Below are 17,686 nucleotides of genomic sequence, written 5' to 3'. Positions count from 1 at the left end.
GACCTTGCAGTGCTGAGTTCTGGCATGAGATATGTAGACAGAGTGACCTGATGCAGCTGACAGTCTGAGGGGGAAGTACGCTAACCAAAAGAGGGAAGGAGTGCTCATGGGGAACTTGATCTCAGTGGTCAGCTGTATGCCAGCCTTGGTTCTTGCTTGGCTCTTCCTGGTCCATGTTGTATTCATCACAGCTTCTTGAGTAAGAGGTATGGAACCCACCATACAGAGGAAAAAACTAAGACTCTGCAGTTCTGTTTGTGTTGCCTCCACTAGTCGGGAGCTAAGCTGGGACTGAAAACCCCCTTCTTGATGGCAGAACTCAAGTATTTCAGAAGGAAGGAAGGGAAGGAAGGAAGGAAGGAAGGAAGGAAGGAAGGAGGAAGGAGGAGAAGGAAGGAAGGAAGGAAGAAGGAAGGAAGGAAGGAAGGAAGGAAGGAAGGAAGGAAGGAAGGAAGGAAGGAATAGTATAGAGACAACATTGGTTTATAACATTACCTGAGTTTCTGGTGACAACCTTATAATTTAGTATGTGTATCCACTCCATTCTAACCACCACCAAAGTCCAGTTTCCAGCTAGCACCCTACAAGTGATCCCCTTTATGTGAGTAATCCCATTTTCTTGGTCTATTCACTGCCCTACCCTCTCCTGCTCCAGGAACCTATTAATCCTCTACCCCAGAAGCTGACTTTGTTCTGTTTGTTCACTTGCTTTGTTTCTTGACCTTCCACATGTGGGTGAAACTGTGCGGTATTTTTCTTTGTCATTTTGCTTCACACAATCCCCCTAAGAAACCTTATGTCAGAACCAGCAAGTTAGTTCTTGAATAGTAGGTCCCGAGAGTATCTGCCAGCCCTTCTTTACCCTCATCAGTTAGTGGCTCTCAGCTGGGGTCCGTGAACAGAGCCACAATGAATATGAGGCACAGAGATCTTTCTGGGACAGGCCTTTTGTGTTCTTAGGAGAAATACCCAAAAGCGGATGGGCATGAAAACCCTTAACTCCTCCTGAGTTTTAAGAATTCCCAGGCCCATCTCTCATCCCTGAGATCACTTCTCTGTAGTTTTCCTGCTATTTGCTGACCTAACACAGACTGGAATGAAGAGGCCTCTGGCTCCTGGGGTTCCAGCATGGGGCTGAGGGTCTTGCTGACGTCTTGCCTTTGCCCCCCCCCACTCCCACCCCCAGGCTGCATGGCGCCTGTACTCCACAGATACCAGCCGGGCCTACCTGACAGCCACCTGGTACTACTATGACAGCATCCTCCCATCCTTCAGGTAGGCCCACAGGCCAGTGGGGAGGGTTTCGGTTCTCAGGAGAGCATGTGGAGCTCTGGAAGTCCCGTGTAATTCAGAGCTGGGCTCTGCCCTCTCACCTTCTGCTAAACCCCTGGGGAAGACCTGACTGTACCCCACAGGGCAATAACTCAAACCTTCATCTCCCCCCCATGTGAGCTGAGGGGGCAGTCCTGGATCAGCTGACAGATGGTGGCAGCTGGACAGTGTCTGTGCCAGAGTGGGAGGCGAGGGTCTTTCAGCATCCTTATGTGTGCTGGCGGAAGCCTGGTGGAAGCCCTGGGATACTGGGCTAAATCTGCACTGAGCAGCTCTACACAGGGATATGAAAGAATATTCAAGGTTCCTGGGGTACCTGTCAGGCCCTCTGGAAGGGGACAGAGACCACAGAGCCTGGTGCGGACCCAGGACAAGCGGGCATCACACACTGTTGGGCAGGCGGGCTGCTGTGCTCAGCGCTTTTGTGAGCACTATTGTACCTCATTATTTCTACAAGAGCAGCTGTTCTATGACCCTGCTCACCCCTACACCTGGCCGCCCCCCTCTGCTTCCTCCCAGCCCTAAGACCCCCTGGGGAGGAGTGGAGGGAAGGAGCTGGGCTTTCTCCTCCCTCTCCTGCCATCAGAGACTGGAGTGGGGCCAGGTGAGAGGCTGATCCCCTCTTTCAGGAGTTTCCGGAAGGACTTCAGTCCCATCTGGGAGGTGTGCATGGAGTCTGGTTTAGAAATGTGATGAAGTTGGATGCGGGTGGAGTTAAGGGGTGGGTGATCGTAGGTCCTGGGGAAGAAGGACAGAGCTGGGTGGGTAGGGAGGCTCGAGGCTTATAGGCCTCTCTGGAGTCCCACTTTTCATCTGCCCCCCTGAAAATCAGGGAGCCTGGTTCTCCCACTAGGTGAGAGAGTGGCCCTAGATCCAGGCAAAGGCTGAGAGTCTATGCTCGTCTCTAGAAACTGGAGCTATAGGGATGCTGGCCACCTTAGTAAGTCTCCCTTCTTGGCCTTGCTTTCCTGGAACTCTCAGTTGGATTCCGGGGGGGTGGGGGGACAGGGTGTCAGGATTGACTTGTAGGGGTGCCCTGAGCTGTGCCAACCTGCATAGGCATGCGTGGTTCCCTGAGAACTACAAGTGGGAACATTGGGGAGGAGGCTGTCCCCTCCTTCCCTACTTCCCTGATCTGGCCTGGCATATGTATTGGGCGCGCCAGAGAGGCCAGAGCTCAGCACTCACAGTGGTGGGGAGTAATCTGGATCCTGTCCTCTGCTGAGGTTTCCCTCTTGCAAGGGTGGGGTGCCAGTTTTCCATGGCATCTACTCCTGCAGGGGAGGGGGTTGCCCAGCCCCCTGACCGTGCCCTTTCCTGCAGAGAGCTGGCGCTCTTGTTTGAGCACGTGCAGCGGGCCCGCAATGGGGGCCTGCGGCCCCTGGAGGTGCGGCGGGCTCCAGTCCCCGACGGAGCGCCCTCCCGTTATCCGCCCGTAGCCACCTGCCACCGGCCGGGCAGCACCTCCTTCTGCCCCGGGGAAAGGTAGGGGCCCCATGGGGCCACCTCCTCCTCTTGCTTCTCCTCCTCTTCATTCTCTGTCTTGTCCTCTCTCAGACCTATGTGCACTGGGCCTGGGCACTGCCAGGCGTTTGTCATCTCCAGGCCTGACCAGGACAGACTGACAGCCGGACTCACCTTCTGGTGTCACCAGGGGCTCAGGGTCTAAGTGGGGGTACTGTCCACACCTACCTTTTCTGTCACCTCCTTCATTCATGCCATTGTCCTCTTTCTTTCTCTGTTTCCATGTCCCCCTCATACTTCCTCCCCTGCACCCCCATCCCTCCCCGGAAGTTGGAGAGAGGAGGAGGCCGCTGGCCACAAGTGTTTACGGCTCAGGTAATCTTGGGCACTATTAAGGGGTGTGAGGGCAGGGAACCCCCTTCTCCAGCATGTTCCTTGCCAAGGGGCTTGGCCCTCAGCTCACCTCTTGGGAGCTGGGTGCCAGCTGGAAAGAGAGCTCTGTGGCTAAGAACTGCTGTGGGACCTACATAAACTCAGCCCGTGACTGGTCTGGCGTTCCTGCCTGGCACCACCCTTGTCCTCAGCTTGGCTCACCTCTGTCAGGAGGTGCCCTCAGTGCCTTTCTGCCACCCTGTGCTGCATTTTGCTGCTTGCAAGTCTCTGTTCTCTGGATCTGTCTATCCTGGAGCTCTTATTATATTATTATTTTGAATTTTTTGTGTGATACTATATCCAGTGGTGCTCAGGACTTACTTCTGATTCTGCACTCAGGGAACTGCACTCCTGGTGGGCTTGGGGGACCATATGGGTGTCCTGGAGGGGACAGGATATCAAGGTTGGTCTGTGGGGTTTCCATGAGCTTTGTCAGCCTATACATGCAAGGCAAGCACCTTAGCTGCTATAACAAATAGCTTTTCACTAGTCCTAGAGGAAGAATTGGCTTCCCCTGCATTGTTCCAGAAGAGTGGAATTTCTGGGGTGTTTGGGGGATAATGAGGAACTATTCCTGGAGAGGGTCCTTGCAGGTCAAGAATTCTGTTCCCCCCATCCTGCTCCTGCCCCTTCCCCATTTTCGTCCTGTCTCATTATTCATTCCATGTTACCCATGAGCCACCCAGGTGGGAGGGGAGAAGAGGCAGGTATTTGGGTGCAGAAAAGACTCACTTCCCTCCACCCTGTGTTCTGTGTCTTGGAGAAAATCATTGGGTCCCTCTGAAACTCCAGGTCACCAGACACAACCTCTGTCATATCTAGGTTCTGGAAGTTTCTGGGTGGATAAGATCAGGGAAACAGGAGAGGGAGCTTATATCTAGAGGCTGCTGGTGAAGCATTTCTTCCTGTTCCTCAGAGAGGTGCTTCTGTGCAGGAGCTGAGCAGGACATGGAGGAGAGGGAGAGGTGGCCAAGCCAGACTGGGAGCTCACCAGAAGGGGGAGCCCATAGGGTGGCCCCACTCTGAATCCCTTATGTCCTGGGTCTGCTACTGTCCTACCTACTCCTTCCAACCAGATCTCTCAGGCAATCGAGTTTGGGCCTTCAGACAGGCCTGTTCAGTGGTTATACCAGGTGTTCTGTGGCTGCCAGTTGCTTGGTCTCACCTTGCTTTTACTCTGGAAGGTGAAATGATTCTGGAGCCTGAGTCAGGCTATCAGAGACCCTGAGTAACCCCAGAGCTACTCTGTACTGGCCCCCATGCCCCAGGTCTGGCAATAGGTTGCTGGTTCTCAAGTATTCACAGCCTGGTGTCTATCTGTGTGACTACAGCTGATGGAGAGGATGGTGGTGCATCCTTTCTTCCTAGGAACTACTGGGCTTGCTGGTTGGTGACATCAGGAAGTGTCCTGGCTCAGGCCATGTGGCCATATCTTGAAATCTGGGCCCTGTAGGGCAGTTGCCCCAGACAGGAGCCCCTCCACACACACATACAGATTCATGCTCACACCTGGCCAGTCAAGGAGCCAGCAAGTCCTTTCCCAGGATCAGGAGGATCCACTCTGGTTTGCTGACAAGGTGCTAAGACAATTCTCCAAAGCTCATGCCCTTCTCTGGGCAGGATCCTTCAGGGTGCAGGCTCAAGAGGAAGATTCATGGGTCTCTCCCCTCTGTCTCATGAGGGAAGATCATGCCTGCGGTAGCACATGGTCACACAGTGCCCAAAGCATCTTGGGCTCAGCTATGTGTTGGGGGACACAGCTACAGTGTGATGGAGATGTGCCTTTCCCCGAAGTCACAGGAGCTGCCTGTCCTGGCTACCCTTGCTCCACCCACACGCCTCCTGCCCACTAACCTCTGTTCGTGTCTTGTTCTCAACTTTCCAGCCAGATGTTTAGTAGTAAACGGAGTTTCTTTCGGATCCACGCCAGCTGGAGACCGAGGTACCCCCTCGTCTGCTCCTCCTGTCCCTGCTCCTCCTCGCCCACTCACTTTGGGGCTGAAGAGGGGGACAGGATGGACCAAGGACAAGGTGCATGTGCCTGCCGCCTGCCGTCTGCCTGGGGGCCCCATAAGCCCCTGCCCTCCGGGGCGGCTTCTGACAGATCTGGGGCATGGGTCTGGCACCTTGTCTGTCAGGACAGATACTTAACGAACTCTTGGCATGAGTTCTGACTCTGCCACTGACCCCCAGCCCCATGTGATCTGGGTCACATTGCTTCCCTTCTCTGGACCTCAGTATCCCATCTGTGGAATGGGTAGATTGAACTAGAGGCTCTTGGGAGGGGTCCTTCCCACTCTGATATTTGCTGGGCCTCAGAATTTGAATCCTGGTCCTACTCAGCTCATCAGGGGCTCTCAAAGACCCAAAAGGCCCAGCATGGGCACTTCCTTTGCTCACCCAAAGCCCTGACCTCACAAACCCATCACCTGGAGACTCCTTGGTACCTCCAGCCAGGTCCCAGCTGTTGAGGCCCAGGAGAAATAAGACAGGGTGCCTGGGAACTGCAGACATGTGAAGTGATGCATGCTCCAAGAGGAGGAAATTTGTGAGTGGGGAGCCTGGGTCAGTCACTTCACCCAGAGGAGTTCCCTAAAGGAAAGGGTTCCAGCCAATTCCACTGAGGCTTGCTATGTGTGGTGAGGTGAGGAGGGGAGAGAGGGGCAGGAAGTAAGTCACCCTGGGTGGCCAGGCCAAGAGTTGGGCAGAACTTGGTCCTGCAGAACTCATAGCCAGTGAGAGTTTCATCCTGTTGGCATTGCCAGGCAGTCTGGGTGCATGGAGTCTTGGACTTCTGCCAGGGTGTCTATGGGACTTTGGGGGTAAAAAATCAGAGCCTCCAGCTGCTCTGTCAGAAGTTGTACCTCCGTTTCCTTAGATGATAGCAGGATCTGATTCTGCTCTAACTGTTGCCACATAAGAAGCTCTATTGGCCTCATCTAGCCAAGACTATACTTTAGGAAAAACTATGTGTAGCTCAATGGTAGAGGGCATGGTTCACAAAAGCTAGGTTTGGGGATTGACCCCACCCTCAACAATCAGATAACTAAATTTAACTTACTTGGAGCCCATGGTTCTAGGCATGGTCTTGGAATTAGTTGCCTCTTGGCAGGTAACTTTGTTTGGGCAGCGGTGGAGGTGACAGGAAGAGTAAGTTCAGGGAAGGATGTCAGCATAGAGGCTATTAGATCAGCATGAAGGCTGTTTCCACAGTCATTGTGGGAGTTGTCTCCAGCCACAGAAAAAGTGGGCTGCTCTGTTCCTTGGAATGTGACTTCAGGCAACTGAAATTCTATGTGGAAATGTGAACAGGAGAAGTCAGGGCTCTCCCACAGGACAGCCCAATTAAATCCTTTACACCCCTATCACTTAGTGCCCCAACTCTCAGCTTCTGTCAGTTCTCTGCACTGTGAGGACTTTGGGCTAGCACTGTTGGGGAACAAGCTTTGCTATTGCCGAGGGAGGCTGAGAAGTTTCTCTAGCCTTTACTGGCTCTTGGGAGCACCTCCTAGTGTGACAGTCTGAAATACATACTCTAACGTTCCCCAGAGGAGAGCCACCTCCTGGCCCACACCCCAGTGACTGGCCCTGCACAGGGACAATCTCTGAAGTGATGAGCAACTGGCTCCAGTCCTGGCCCTGCACAGGGGAGCTCAGGAATTGGGTACAGCTCATGTTCCCAGACCTCAGGCACAGTGACAAGGAGGCCATGGCAGTCAGGTGGGCCCCCACCTGTGCTCCCAGGACACTTCTTCTGTCAGGGTGTTATATTTCCATCTTCTGGGAGAGGTTGGGAAGAGAAGCTGGCAGGAACTGTTTCTTGGGACCAGACCCAAACTGGAATTTAGGACCACCACTGGGAAAACAGGGCCTTGTGACTGTGAAGAGGAACCCAGAGTCCCGAGCTGCCTAGCAAATTCCAGAATCCCACAAGCCCAGGCTAGAAGCTCCTCCCACCACTTACAGGATCTGAGCTGGAAAGGGACCTTTCAAGGCCTCTAGTGCAAGCCCCAGACCCTACCTTCCTGCAGAGTTCATGCTCCATCTGGCTCTCAGCCTAGCAGTTGTCCTTATCCCCGAGATCACTACTGGATCCACATGCTGGGCCAGATCTCTGGAGTTCAGGCCTTCTCCGCCTCTCCCTCTTCCTCCCTGCCTTGGAGGAGAGGACAGATGAAGGAGTTGCACGGACAGGGGTTGGGTGGGGTGCTTGCCAGCATGAGGAGAGCACCAAGGGATGGCTCTGGAGAGCAAAGTTTGGGAGTATCCACCTCAAACTTTGGTTGAAATCTTTGGGATGTGTGGAGGGCTCTGGGCCAGCAAACAGCATGCTGGATTGAAGGGGCCACCCCATCCTTCCTGTCTAACCTCCTTTGGTCCCTAATCCCAGGCCTAAATCTCTCCCCGTGGGCAGAGGTTCCACCCCCCAGGGATGTCCTACATCCTGGCTGTTTTCTGAAGGAACCCCTGCTTCCAAGGCCTCCTTTCCTTTAGCCTCTTGGTTCTGTGCCTTGTACCCCATGCTCTGGGCATGGGGCACCCCAGCCTTCTCCTCAAGACCAGAATCTGTCCTTGTTTCAGCCCTTGACCTGAAATTCTCAAGGAACTGTTCTCCCAGACCTCCATGGAGAGGGGCTACTGCTTTTCTGAGCTGAGTTCCCTGAGCACTGGGGTGAAAGGTCCTTAAATGTGGCTGCCAGTCACAGGGGGCAGGGCGATGACAAGGCATGGGACAGGGCATTTGCATAGGTCCTGTTCAAACAGTGACAACATGGTCCTTGACTCTCTTGGACACAGAGTCTCTCTGCCAGGTATTGGTTAACCAGGGCCAGTACTGGAGCTTGGGGCCTCCCATACCTGACTCCTTGGGAATGGGGGAAGGAGGCGGGGGCCAGGAACTAGAGTCTCCCCCACACAGATCTGCACCTACATGTTGGCATGTGTGCAACCATGCAGAGGTGTGACTGAAAGGAAACTCAGCAGGCAGTGGAGGGTGCAGATCTGAGAGGAGCACCATAGTCCTGGGCAGGACATCAGAGGCTGAAGTCACAGAGACCTTCTCTGTGGTCTCGGACATGCCTGGGCATCACCCTTGCAGACTAGCACCTGGCAGACCTGCTGGGCCCCAGCAGCTTACATGGCTGTTTTGGACCCTCACACCCTCACCAGATTCCCCAGATCAGCTGCCACAGTGGGGAAGAGAAAAAGAATCAGTTTATGCACTTACACATGAAATGCCACAAGGGCTGCATACTGGTCTTGTGCACCTCGTGGTTACATATGAGCACTTGACATGTATATACGTAAGCATGCCTCCTTCATCACACACATGTGTATATGCACCACACACAGCATGAAGCACATCACATGCCACATGCACAGCATTGTCAGCCATATCACTGGCCCTGTGTTCAGGCTTTCAGCAGCTGAGGCACACACACACACACACACACACACACATATATATATACATACATGCCACATATACTCATATCACAGACAGATATATACCACATACCCTCAAACACATACCAAAGGCACAAATAAACATACCACACACAGAAACATAGTATATATACTATATAAATATCACAACACCATACACATGCCCACATGCTTGTACCCTATACATGCATGTACCACACACAAACACAGCACCTATATACACACAGACCATATATTCATGTGGTGAGGTGGCACCACATGCATCATCAGCCCACACACACATGCCATACACATTTCACGCATGCATGCACCTTCCATCACATTGCCAGCCCTGTGTTCACTCATGAGCAGCTGGACCCTCAATGTGCTACGCCAGGAGAGTGGCCCCATCCCTCATCAGCCTGTTTGTGTCCCTGGGGTGCCAGCCACCTCCACCCACCCACCCACCCAGTCAAGCCAGCTCCACTGTCCTCTTTGTGTCTCTAACTCCTTGGGTTTCTCTGACTCTTCCACTCTGACATCTGTCTCCTGTGCACCCTTTATCTGTTTGGGCAATGAGGGGTGAGGGGTGGGAATGGGTTGGGAGCTGTGCAGATTGTCCCAGATGAGCTTCTGGAGAGTCAGGGCCAACCCTTCCCATACCCTGGTCCCATTCCAGGAAGTCTCCACTGGCTGGAGCTTAAAACCCAGCAGCATCCCACCCCATCTTGAGTCAGTTGTACCCATCCCCATCTTTCACCACTCCTCCCCTTCCCCAGCTAACTTGACTCTCTTCCCCCCACCCAATTTCCCCTGCCAGCAGCCGGATGGGCATCAAGGACCGAATCCGAATGAGCAGCTCCCAAAGACGAACTGGTCCCTCTAAGCAGCACCTGGCCCCTCCGCCCATGCCTACTTCCCCCAGCAGTGAGCAGGTGGGCGAGCCCACCAGCCCCACCAAGGTGCAGAAGAGCTGGAGCTTCAATGACCGCACCCGCTTCCGGGCCTCTCTGAGGCTCAAGCCCCGAGTCTCTGCTGAGGGTGAGTTTAGGTGCCTGGGGGGTAGTAAGTGGGCTGATGCAAGTGGTTGGGAAGGAGCATACTTGGTTCTAGTTCTAGTTCTGCAACTGACTGACCATCTTTGAACCCTAGTTTTATGTTCTATGAAATGAGCACCATAGTCTCTGCTTTGTTTTTCAAGTGCTTGAGAATCAAATAAATGAAAATTCAGATAAGGGCCCAGGCTGTGCAATCAGACTTACCTGGTTTGCCATTAAACATTCACCTGAGCCTAAACTATCTGGGCCCCATTTGTAAAATGGATACAATAAAAACATCTGGTCCCATGGATTCACAGAAGGTGGACACAAGAGTGGAGGAGGTATGCAGACAAAGCACAGTGGGAAAGACTTACCTTGCCTGAGTCTGACCAGGTACTCAGTCTTGCTTCTGAAAAACAGCTAGATATGGCCCAAGTTCTCCCATCCCACTATTAATAATGCAAAATGAGTTTTAGGGTTTTAGTAAGCTTTCCCCAAAATCTAAGCATTCAAGCAAACGGAGCACACTTTTGAGCCCTGACCCCAAATGAAAATGGTTTCTCCCAACAGCTCTGAGAAGTTTGTCTTTTTTTGTTGTTGTTGTTTTGTTTTTGGGTCACACACAGCAGTGCTCAGGGGTTACTCCTGGCTCTGCGCTCAGAAATTGCTCCTAGCAGGCTCAGGGGACCATATGGAATGCTGGAATGCTGGGATTCGAACCACCATCCTTCCTGGGTCTGCTGCGTGCAAGGCAAACACCCTATCGCTGTGCTATCTCTCCAGCCCCCAAATTTCTCTTATTTTATTCCCATTTGTCACATGTAGAGACTGATGCTTCAGACTAGTAAGGAGCAGAACTGGCATCCTCCACCAGGTCTGTCCAACTCCTCCCAGCCCTGACTACAGATACGGTGCTGGGAACTTGCAGGGAAGGGATAACTTTTTGACTAATGAGAAGATCTTGTTTTTCATTCTGGCCTGGCCCACCTGCACTGCAACTTTAGGCTAACTCAAACCCTATCTGGGTTTTAGTGTCTCATCTCGAGGAGAGGGACGGCTAAGTGTCCTCTGTCTGTCTGTGTCTGCCCCACAGTGCTCCTGGCTGACAATCTGGACCACCCCTTCCCAGAATGTCACAGCACCCTATCAGTCTTGGGAGGTGCTTCCCCCAGAGAGTTGGGTATAATTGATGCCTGGGCCACCAGCCACCTCAGGCCCCATGGGACCAGGAGCACCCAGGTCCAGTATGGTGCTGGTACTAGCCTCAGAGACATAATTTCTTGCATCTTCCCTCCCTGTAACTCAGGGTAAAGACTGGGCATGAGTGTACAGAGGCTACAAACCCTTTTATTTTGGGGCACACTGGTCAAGGTGTGTCCACTGAGCTTATTCCAGGGCTGCCTGCACTTTGCTTTCGACAGATCAAACGTGCCCTAGTGCAGCTTTTCCCACTTTGGACCTTGAAATTGGGCTTCCCTTGCTGACCACAGAGTAGGTGACATGCAACCAACTTGGGTGGGGGAGTGTTGAGTCTGGGGTGGGGGTATCCAGGGAGACAGTAGCCTGGAACCAGAGAAGGTTCTGGGTCCTTCAGGGACCTGTCTCCCAGGAAGTTCCTCTTAAGCTGGCACAGCATGTGATATGAGGGGTTCAGAGTATCTCTCTCTGTCTTTCCAGAAGGTCCCTCAGAGGATGTGGCGGAGGAGAAGAGCTACCAGTGTGAACTCACAGTGGACGACGTCATGCCTGCTGTGAAGACAGTCATCCGTTCTGTCAGGTGAGACTGTGACCTACAGTTCAAGTCCATCTGCCCAGTGTGGGGTTGTGACTTCCTGAGGCCTGAATTCATGCCAACTGCTGCCCGCCTGGCACCCATGTTGAGTAGGCTGGCAGGGCCTGGAGTGGGGTGGGTCCCTGCAGGTTGGTACTTGCTTATCATGTCAGGGGGTCTGTCAGTCCTGTCAGTGGGCACAGCTGCTCTTCATAGCAGTCACTTGCCCTCCGTGCTTCCCCTTTTCCTAGAATGCCAGGCTCTCTTCTTGGTTTTTCTCCCACCTGCCTGGCAGCCCCACTCATCTCAGTCTCCATGTCTGTTCTGTAAGTGCTTACCTGAGTGCCATTTCCCCTCCACCTCTGGAGTTCCCACTTTCTCTCTTTGGATAATATGACTTTTCCCTATCTGGGCCCTGGGGGCCTCCCCTAGAGCAGAGCCCTTCAAACTGCAGGTCACAGTGCTTAGAAATCAACTTAGTGTAATCAATGTTGTGGGCTGTGGTGAGCATTATCCAGGGCAGTGTCAGTGCATCCTGTACTCTGCATTCCTGGATCTGGGGTCACTGCTGCTCATGAAACAGGGTTCGCTTCTGTTGTGTATTAAGTGCAGATTTCTATGTAAAGTCTCTTCCTTAGGATGAGTCATTTAGTTTTCTTTTTCAACTTCAGGTATTTAAATTTCACAGTTGTCCCCTAAGTCATTCAAATGATGGTGATCTTGGTTAAAGAAATTTGAACATCTCCTCCTTACCCTGGGTATATTGTGTGGTATATTGGTCAGCAAGGGGAGCCCAATTTCGAGGCCCCAGAGTGGGAGAAGCTGTACTAAGGCATGTCTGATCTGACAGAAGCGAAATGCAGGCAGCCTGGCATAAGCTCAGTGGCCACACCTTGACCAGTGTACCCCAAAATAAAAGGGTTTTCAGCCTCTGCACTCTTTACCCTGAGTTACAGGTAAACCCTCTACACTGGGAGGGAAGATGCAAGAAATTATGTCTCTGAGGCTGGTACCAGCACCACACTATATACCCAGGGTATATATACCCTGGTGTATATATATAGTATATATATGTGTGTATGTGTATATATATGTATATATATATCTGTCTTGTAAATAAAGGGAGGACCAGGGTCCCCTGTGCCCCTTAGCCACTATCCAGGTCTGGATCTGGCCCTCACACTCTGTGGCATAAAGCCCTGACTCCTGACCTACTCTCACTCAACTCACAGCCTTAACTTCACCCTGGCCTTTCCTACCTGATGCCTGCTCAGAGAGGACATTATTCCTATTACAATCCATCTCTCCCCATATGGGCAGAAGAACCTGAGCCCACCACCCCCTCTTTGCACCCCCATCATTCTCATCTCCAAATGAGCAGCTCTGGAACATAGCACCTTGGCTACCCTCTCACTTGAGTGTGTGCTGCTTGGTCACCTGCAGGCTCTTCCCCACATCATACCCACACCTGCCTCCTCCTGTATGTTCTACTCCAGGCAGTGACATCATTGTCCAAGCTGTCAGAGCTTCTCAGAGCTGTCCTGTGTCTCCACTCCACTGTGCTCACCAGCACCAGCCTATTCCCCTGCTCAATACTTGTCTAACTCAGGGTGTTCTCCCCACAGGCTGCTAAGGCAACATAATCCATGCCACCTCCCCACCCTTGCCCCTCAGCTTCCTACTGCCCATCTCTGACCCATCTTCTAGAGGTCAGAGGTCAGTCTTTTTCCCTGTCTTATCATCCTGGCCCCTCTCCTGGCTTTTAACAGTTGGGATCCTCCCTCTACTCCTCTCCTCTCACCCTGGGACTGCAGTATTTCTCTCAAGTGTGGCTCTCAAGACTTTTCTCCTTGTCCTGGGGTGGGCCAGAACGGTTGTACAGTGGATAAGGTATTTGCCTTGCATGCACCAATCCAGGTTCCATCCCCAGGCACCATATGATTCCCCAAGCATTACTGGGAGTGATGCTTGAGGGCAGAGCCAGGTGTAAGCCCTGAGCACTGCCAGGTATGGAACAAAACCCAACCAATCAACTAACCAACCAACCAACCAACCAACCAACCAACCAACCAACCAACCAACCAACCAACCAACCAATGACTCATCTCCTCATGCTTAGCATTATTCCCCATTTACCTTTGTCATCCTCAAAATTGTCCCTCTACCTCCCCAAACCAGGGTGTCTGTGACTAAGGTAGATCTCAGACTCATAAGGCTCACAGGATACATTCTAATAAGCCTGTGTGGAGGGAATTAAAAAAAAGTCTCTCTCGGGGCCGGAGAGATAGCATGGAGGTAGGGCATTTACCTTGCTTTCAGAAGGATGATGGTTCGAGTCCCGGCATCCCATATGGTCCCCTGAGTCTGCCAGGAGCAATTCCTGAGCATAGAGCCAGGAGTAACCCCTGAGCGCTGTGGGGTGTGACCCCCCCCCCACCAAAAAAGAAAAAAGCAAAAAAACAAAAAAAGTCTTTCTCCAAACTTCCGTGGACAGCCTTCACAGTTCCCTGCTCTGGGTCCCACCTAGCAGAGATTAACATCCAGTTTCTGTCCTCCCAGGCAAGTGGGCACTGGGAGACCTGGAGGGGCACAGTGTGAGATGTGCCTCCCAAGCAGGAGGCATCTGGAGCTGGACAGGGCAACGAATAGCACAGCAACCAGGAAGGGATCAATAGCAAAGGATCCCAAGATGAGTTCTGGGATACGATTTCGAACATGAGCACTTGTCTTGTGTGTGTGAGACTGTGTTCTATTCCCAGAACCACTCCATCTCTGAGTACCCCCCCAAGAGTTTGTGCTTCCCTGAGAGCCCCTCCCCCACAGAATCCTAAAGTTCCTGGTGGCCAAAAGGAAATTCAAGGAGACCCTGCGGCCCTACGACGTGAAGGATGTCATCGAGCAGTACTCAGCGGGGCACCTGGACATGCTGGGCCGCATCAAGAGCCTGCAGACTCGGTGGGTGTCTTCCATGGTTTCTGCATCTTCAAAGATGGGAGTCTCGCAAAGGAGCCCTGGGTGTCCCCTAGGGACTGCATAAGCTTGGGCAAGGCATCTGGCCTATAGGGCAGGGTGGAGAGGGCCCACACTTATATATATATCTGGCTCCAGGGTTAGCATTGCTTGTGGGAATCCCTGGCACTGATAGGCCCCCCAAATACCACTGGGTGTGGCCTGATGGACCCTGAGCATTTATTTCCCAATACGTTCCTTCCTCCCAAGGAGACATATAAATGTGTATTCTATTTTAAATGGCTCACCTTAGGTGCAGCATTGAGAATGGCCTGTATAGGAGCTGGGGTGGGGGGAAGTAGACCATTGAGGAGAAATTCAGGAAAAGGTGATGGGACCTATGGCTAGGTTGCAACAGCAGAGGTAGGAAGAAATGGTTGGATATATTTTTTTGGTGGGGCAGGATCTGTGTTATACTCAGCAGTGCTCTGGGGCTACAAATGACTTTGGGGCACTCTGGGGCACTGTTGGTGGTGCTTAGGGACTTATGTTGGGGTTTGGCTGCATTCAAGGCTAGTAAGGGCCTTACCTCCCTGTACTATCTCTCCAGCCTCCAATTGAGTTTTTTTAATGGGCTTAAGAGAAATTAAGAGTCACAAATGAGGGGCTGGAGAGATAGCACAGCGGTAAGGTGTTTGCCTTAGATGCAGAAGGATGGTGGTTCAAATCCAGGCATCCCATATGGTCCCCCAAGCCTGCCAGGAGCGATTTCTGAGCAGAGAGCCAGGAGGAACCCCTGAGCACTGCCAGGTGTGACCAAAAAAAAAAGGGGGGGGGCACAGAGGAAGTCAAGATTTTGTGACCTGAATAAAATGAGAAAGTTAGTGTTTATTCGCAGGGAGAGAGCAGTGAGTGGGGTTTATTTCCCCCAGCAGAGTGGCCCAAGTTAAGTTTGTGGTACCCATCAGAATCTAATTGGGTGTTCTGACAGATAGTGTGGCACTGGGCAAGAGACCCAGGTTAGGATAGAGATTTCCTGCAACCATGGCTAGAGCAGCATTTTCCAAAGTGAGTGGTGCCCTTCCCATGGGGCTGTGGAATAATGGAGAGGGAGCGTGAGTAACCTAGGTTGCAGTTGTAGGGAGGGGTTGCTTTCTATTTGTTCGCTTTAAGGAAGGTAGATATCTAGGGAGGAATCTGAGTCATTATTTTTCTGAGATATTTTTCAGGCCCTTTTGATACAAAACATCTGGAATGGAGGACATTGCTTAGCCAGTGAGAACAGAGAAGAAAGCTTTAGTCCTGAGATGTTTAGAGACTGTGGAGAGAAAGGAGGCTGAGGCAGAGTGGTCAGGGACAGGACAGAATTAGAGACCAAAATGAAGACAGTTCAGGGAGATGGGATCCTGATGTGCCAAGTACTATCACAGTGCAGCAGAAGGACTGAACGTGCAGTGGGGAATTAAGCAACCTGGAGGGACCTTGAGAATAGTAGTTTGGGACCTTGAGAATAGTAGTTCTGGTGGTGAAAGCTTTCTAGAGTGAAATCTGGCAGTAGGTCAGTTTAAGCGAAAGGGAGAGGAGTTAGATAGAGTTGGCAGAGATAACACTGGCAAGAAATGTAGCACAAAAGAGCACAATGTCCCACAAAAAATACAAGGAAGATGCAGCTACAGCCTAGTCCACCCACCTTACATTCTCACTCATTCCCTACCCTCTTCCCTAGGCCAACATCTGCCCTTCCACTAGATGGGGCTCTTTAATTAAGTCATACCTTTTTTTTGTAGACAGTTTTGCTTGGCTTGATGAAGAGCCCTGCACACAAACGAAATGGTCCCCCATCCCTAGCAATAGCCTGTTTGTCAGGGCTCCCTCCCATTGTCCCCTCCCACTGTGCAGGCTCTGTCTCCCTTTAGGCCACAGGATTTACTGTGCAGGGATATCTCAGCATTCCTGTTTACCCCACAGGGTGGACCAGATCGTGGGTCGGTGCCCTGGGGACCGGAAGACCCGGGAGAAAGGTGACAAGGGGCCCTCTGACACGGAGGCAGTGGATGAAATCAGCATGATGGGACGCGTGGTCAAGGTGGAAAAGCAGGTGAGATTGAGATGCAATTCCATGGGTCCATGGGTGTAGTAGAGCTAGTGGTTGAAGGCCCTGGGGAGCTGAGCTTCAGTGGCTCTGAGGCCCAAGTGATAAGCATCCCCACCTAGGAAGTCCACCCCTCACCCCAATAAACACACACCCTACAGCCAGGCCCTTCGAGCGCCCAGGTTGTTACAGTCCCATCATTTAGTCCCACTTTACTTTGTATCTGGAATATCCCAATCAAGCACCACTACATTTTGCTCGTGGGACTAAAACCCAACTTTTCAGCTTTGTCCCACCCTATTCCAGTCAAGCTCCAAATTCACTCCAAAAGCCCATTCTGGTTACTCTGCTCCCTGGAAAGCCCCGACCCCTGTCATTCTCAGAACACACACCCCCATAAGCCCTACCTCTTCCTGCTCAAGCCCCACCCTACAAACCCCCAGAAGCTCTGTCCATGTACAGCCTACCCAGCCCAACAGCCCCCCCTCTAACCACACCCCTTGAAACTCCCGCCCATAGGTGCCCCGACCCCTAGCCCATCTCACTCCACCTCTACCCAGGCTTGGTCCTTTCCTCCCATGCTCAGCTTCTAGCCTTGCCCCATTCCCAGGTACAGTCCATCGAGCACAAGCTGGACTTACTGCTGGGCTTCTACTCACGCTGTCTGCGCTCTGGCACCTCAGCCAGCCTGGGCACTGTACAGGTGCCACTCTTCGACCCCGACATCACCTCCGACTACCACAGCCCAGTGGACCATGAGGACATCTCCGTATCGGCACAGACGCTCAGCATCTCCCGCTCGGTCAGCACCAACATGGACTGAGGGGCTTTGCAGGGGCAGGACAGAATTCTGGCAGCCCCCGCAGCCTGGCGCCTGGACCGCCCTCGGAGGCCTCCTACGTGTCTCTTACTTGAACTCGCTCCCTCGTGGGGAGAGAGGCCACGCAGTATTGGACTGCCTGGGTGGGCAAGATACCCGCTGAGGGTGCCAGCGACTGGTCCACATCAGGAGCGTGCAATGCCAGGCCACAAAAAGCAGCAGCACAGCACGGCTGCCCCGAAACCTCTGGGCCCCATGCTAAGACGGTTCCCTGGAGGCCCGCCCAGCAAGAACCTGCTGGGGCACTGCCCTGGAAGTGGGAATGGGATGCTGAGATCCGGGATCTGGACTCAGCATCCAGC

At 52.6% G+C, this 17,686-nt stretch overlaps 1 protein-coding gene across 1 annotated transcript in view; it reads left to right on the top strand.

The window, feature by feature from the left end:
- Window positions 1-17,421, top strand: part of KCNQ4 (potassium voltage-gated channel subfamily Q member 4) — a 59,105-nt gene extending 41,684 nt beyond the window's left edge. The window contains 7 exon segments of the mRNA XM_049775171.1: window positions 1,187-1,275; window positions 2,656-2,817; window positions 9,473-9,693; window positions 11,370-11,469; window positions 14,287-14,418; window positions 16,381-16,510; window positions 17,115-17,421. Of these exon segments, the coding sequence (XP_049631128.1) occupies window positions 1,187-1,275; window positions 2,656-2,817; window positions 9,473-9,693; window positions 11,370-11,469; window positions 14,287-14,418; window positions 16,381-16,510; window positions 17,115-17,327 (1,047 nt within the window). The 3' untranslated portion in view covers window positions 17,328-17,421.
- Window positions 17,422-17,686: the final 265 nt, after the last annotated feature.

The sequence above is a fragment of the Suncus etruscus genome, chromosome 6, assembly GCF_024139225.1.
Source record: "Suncus etruscus isolate mSunEtr1 chromosome 6, mSunEtr1.pri.cur, whole genome shotgun sequence".
Lineage (NCBI taxonomy): Eukaryota > Metazoa > Chordata > Mammalia > Eulipotyphla > Soricidae > Suncus > Suncus etruscus.
This window is presented reverse-complemented; position numbering and strand designations above follow the sequence as displayed.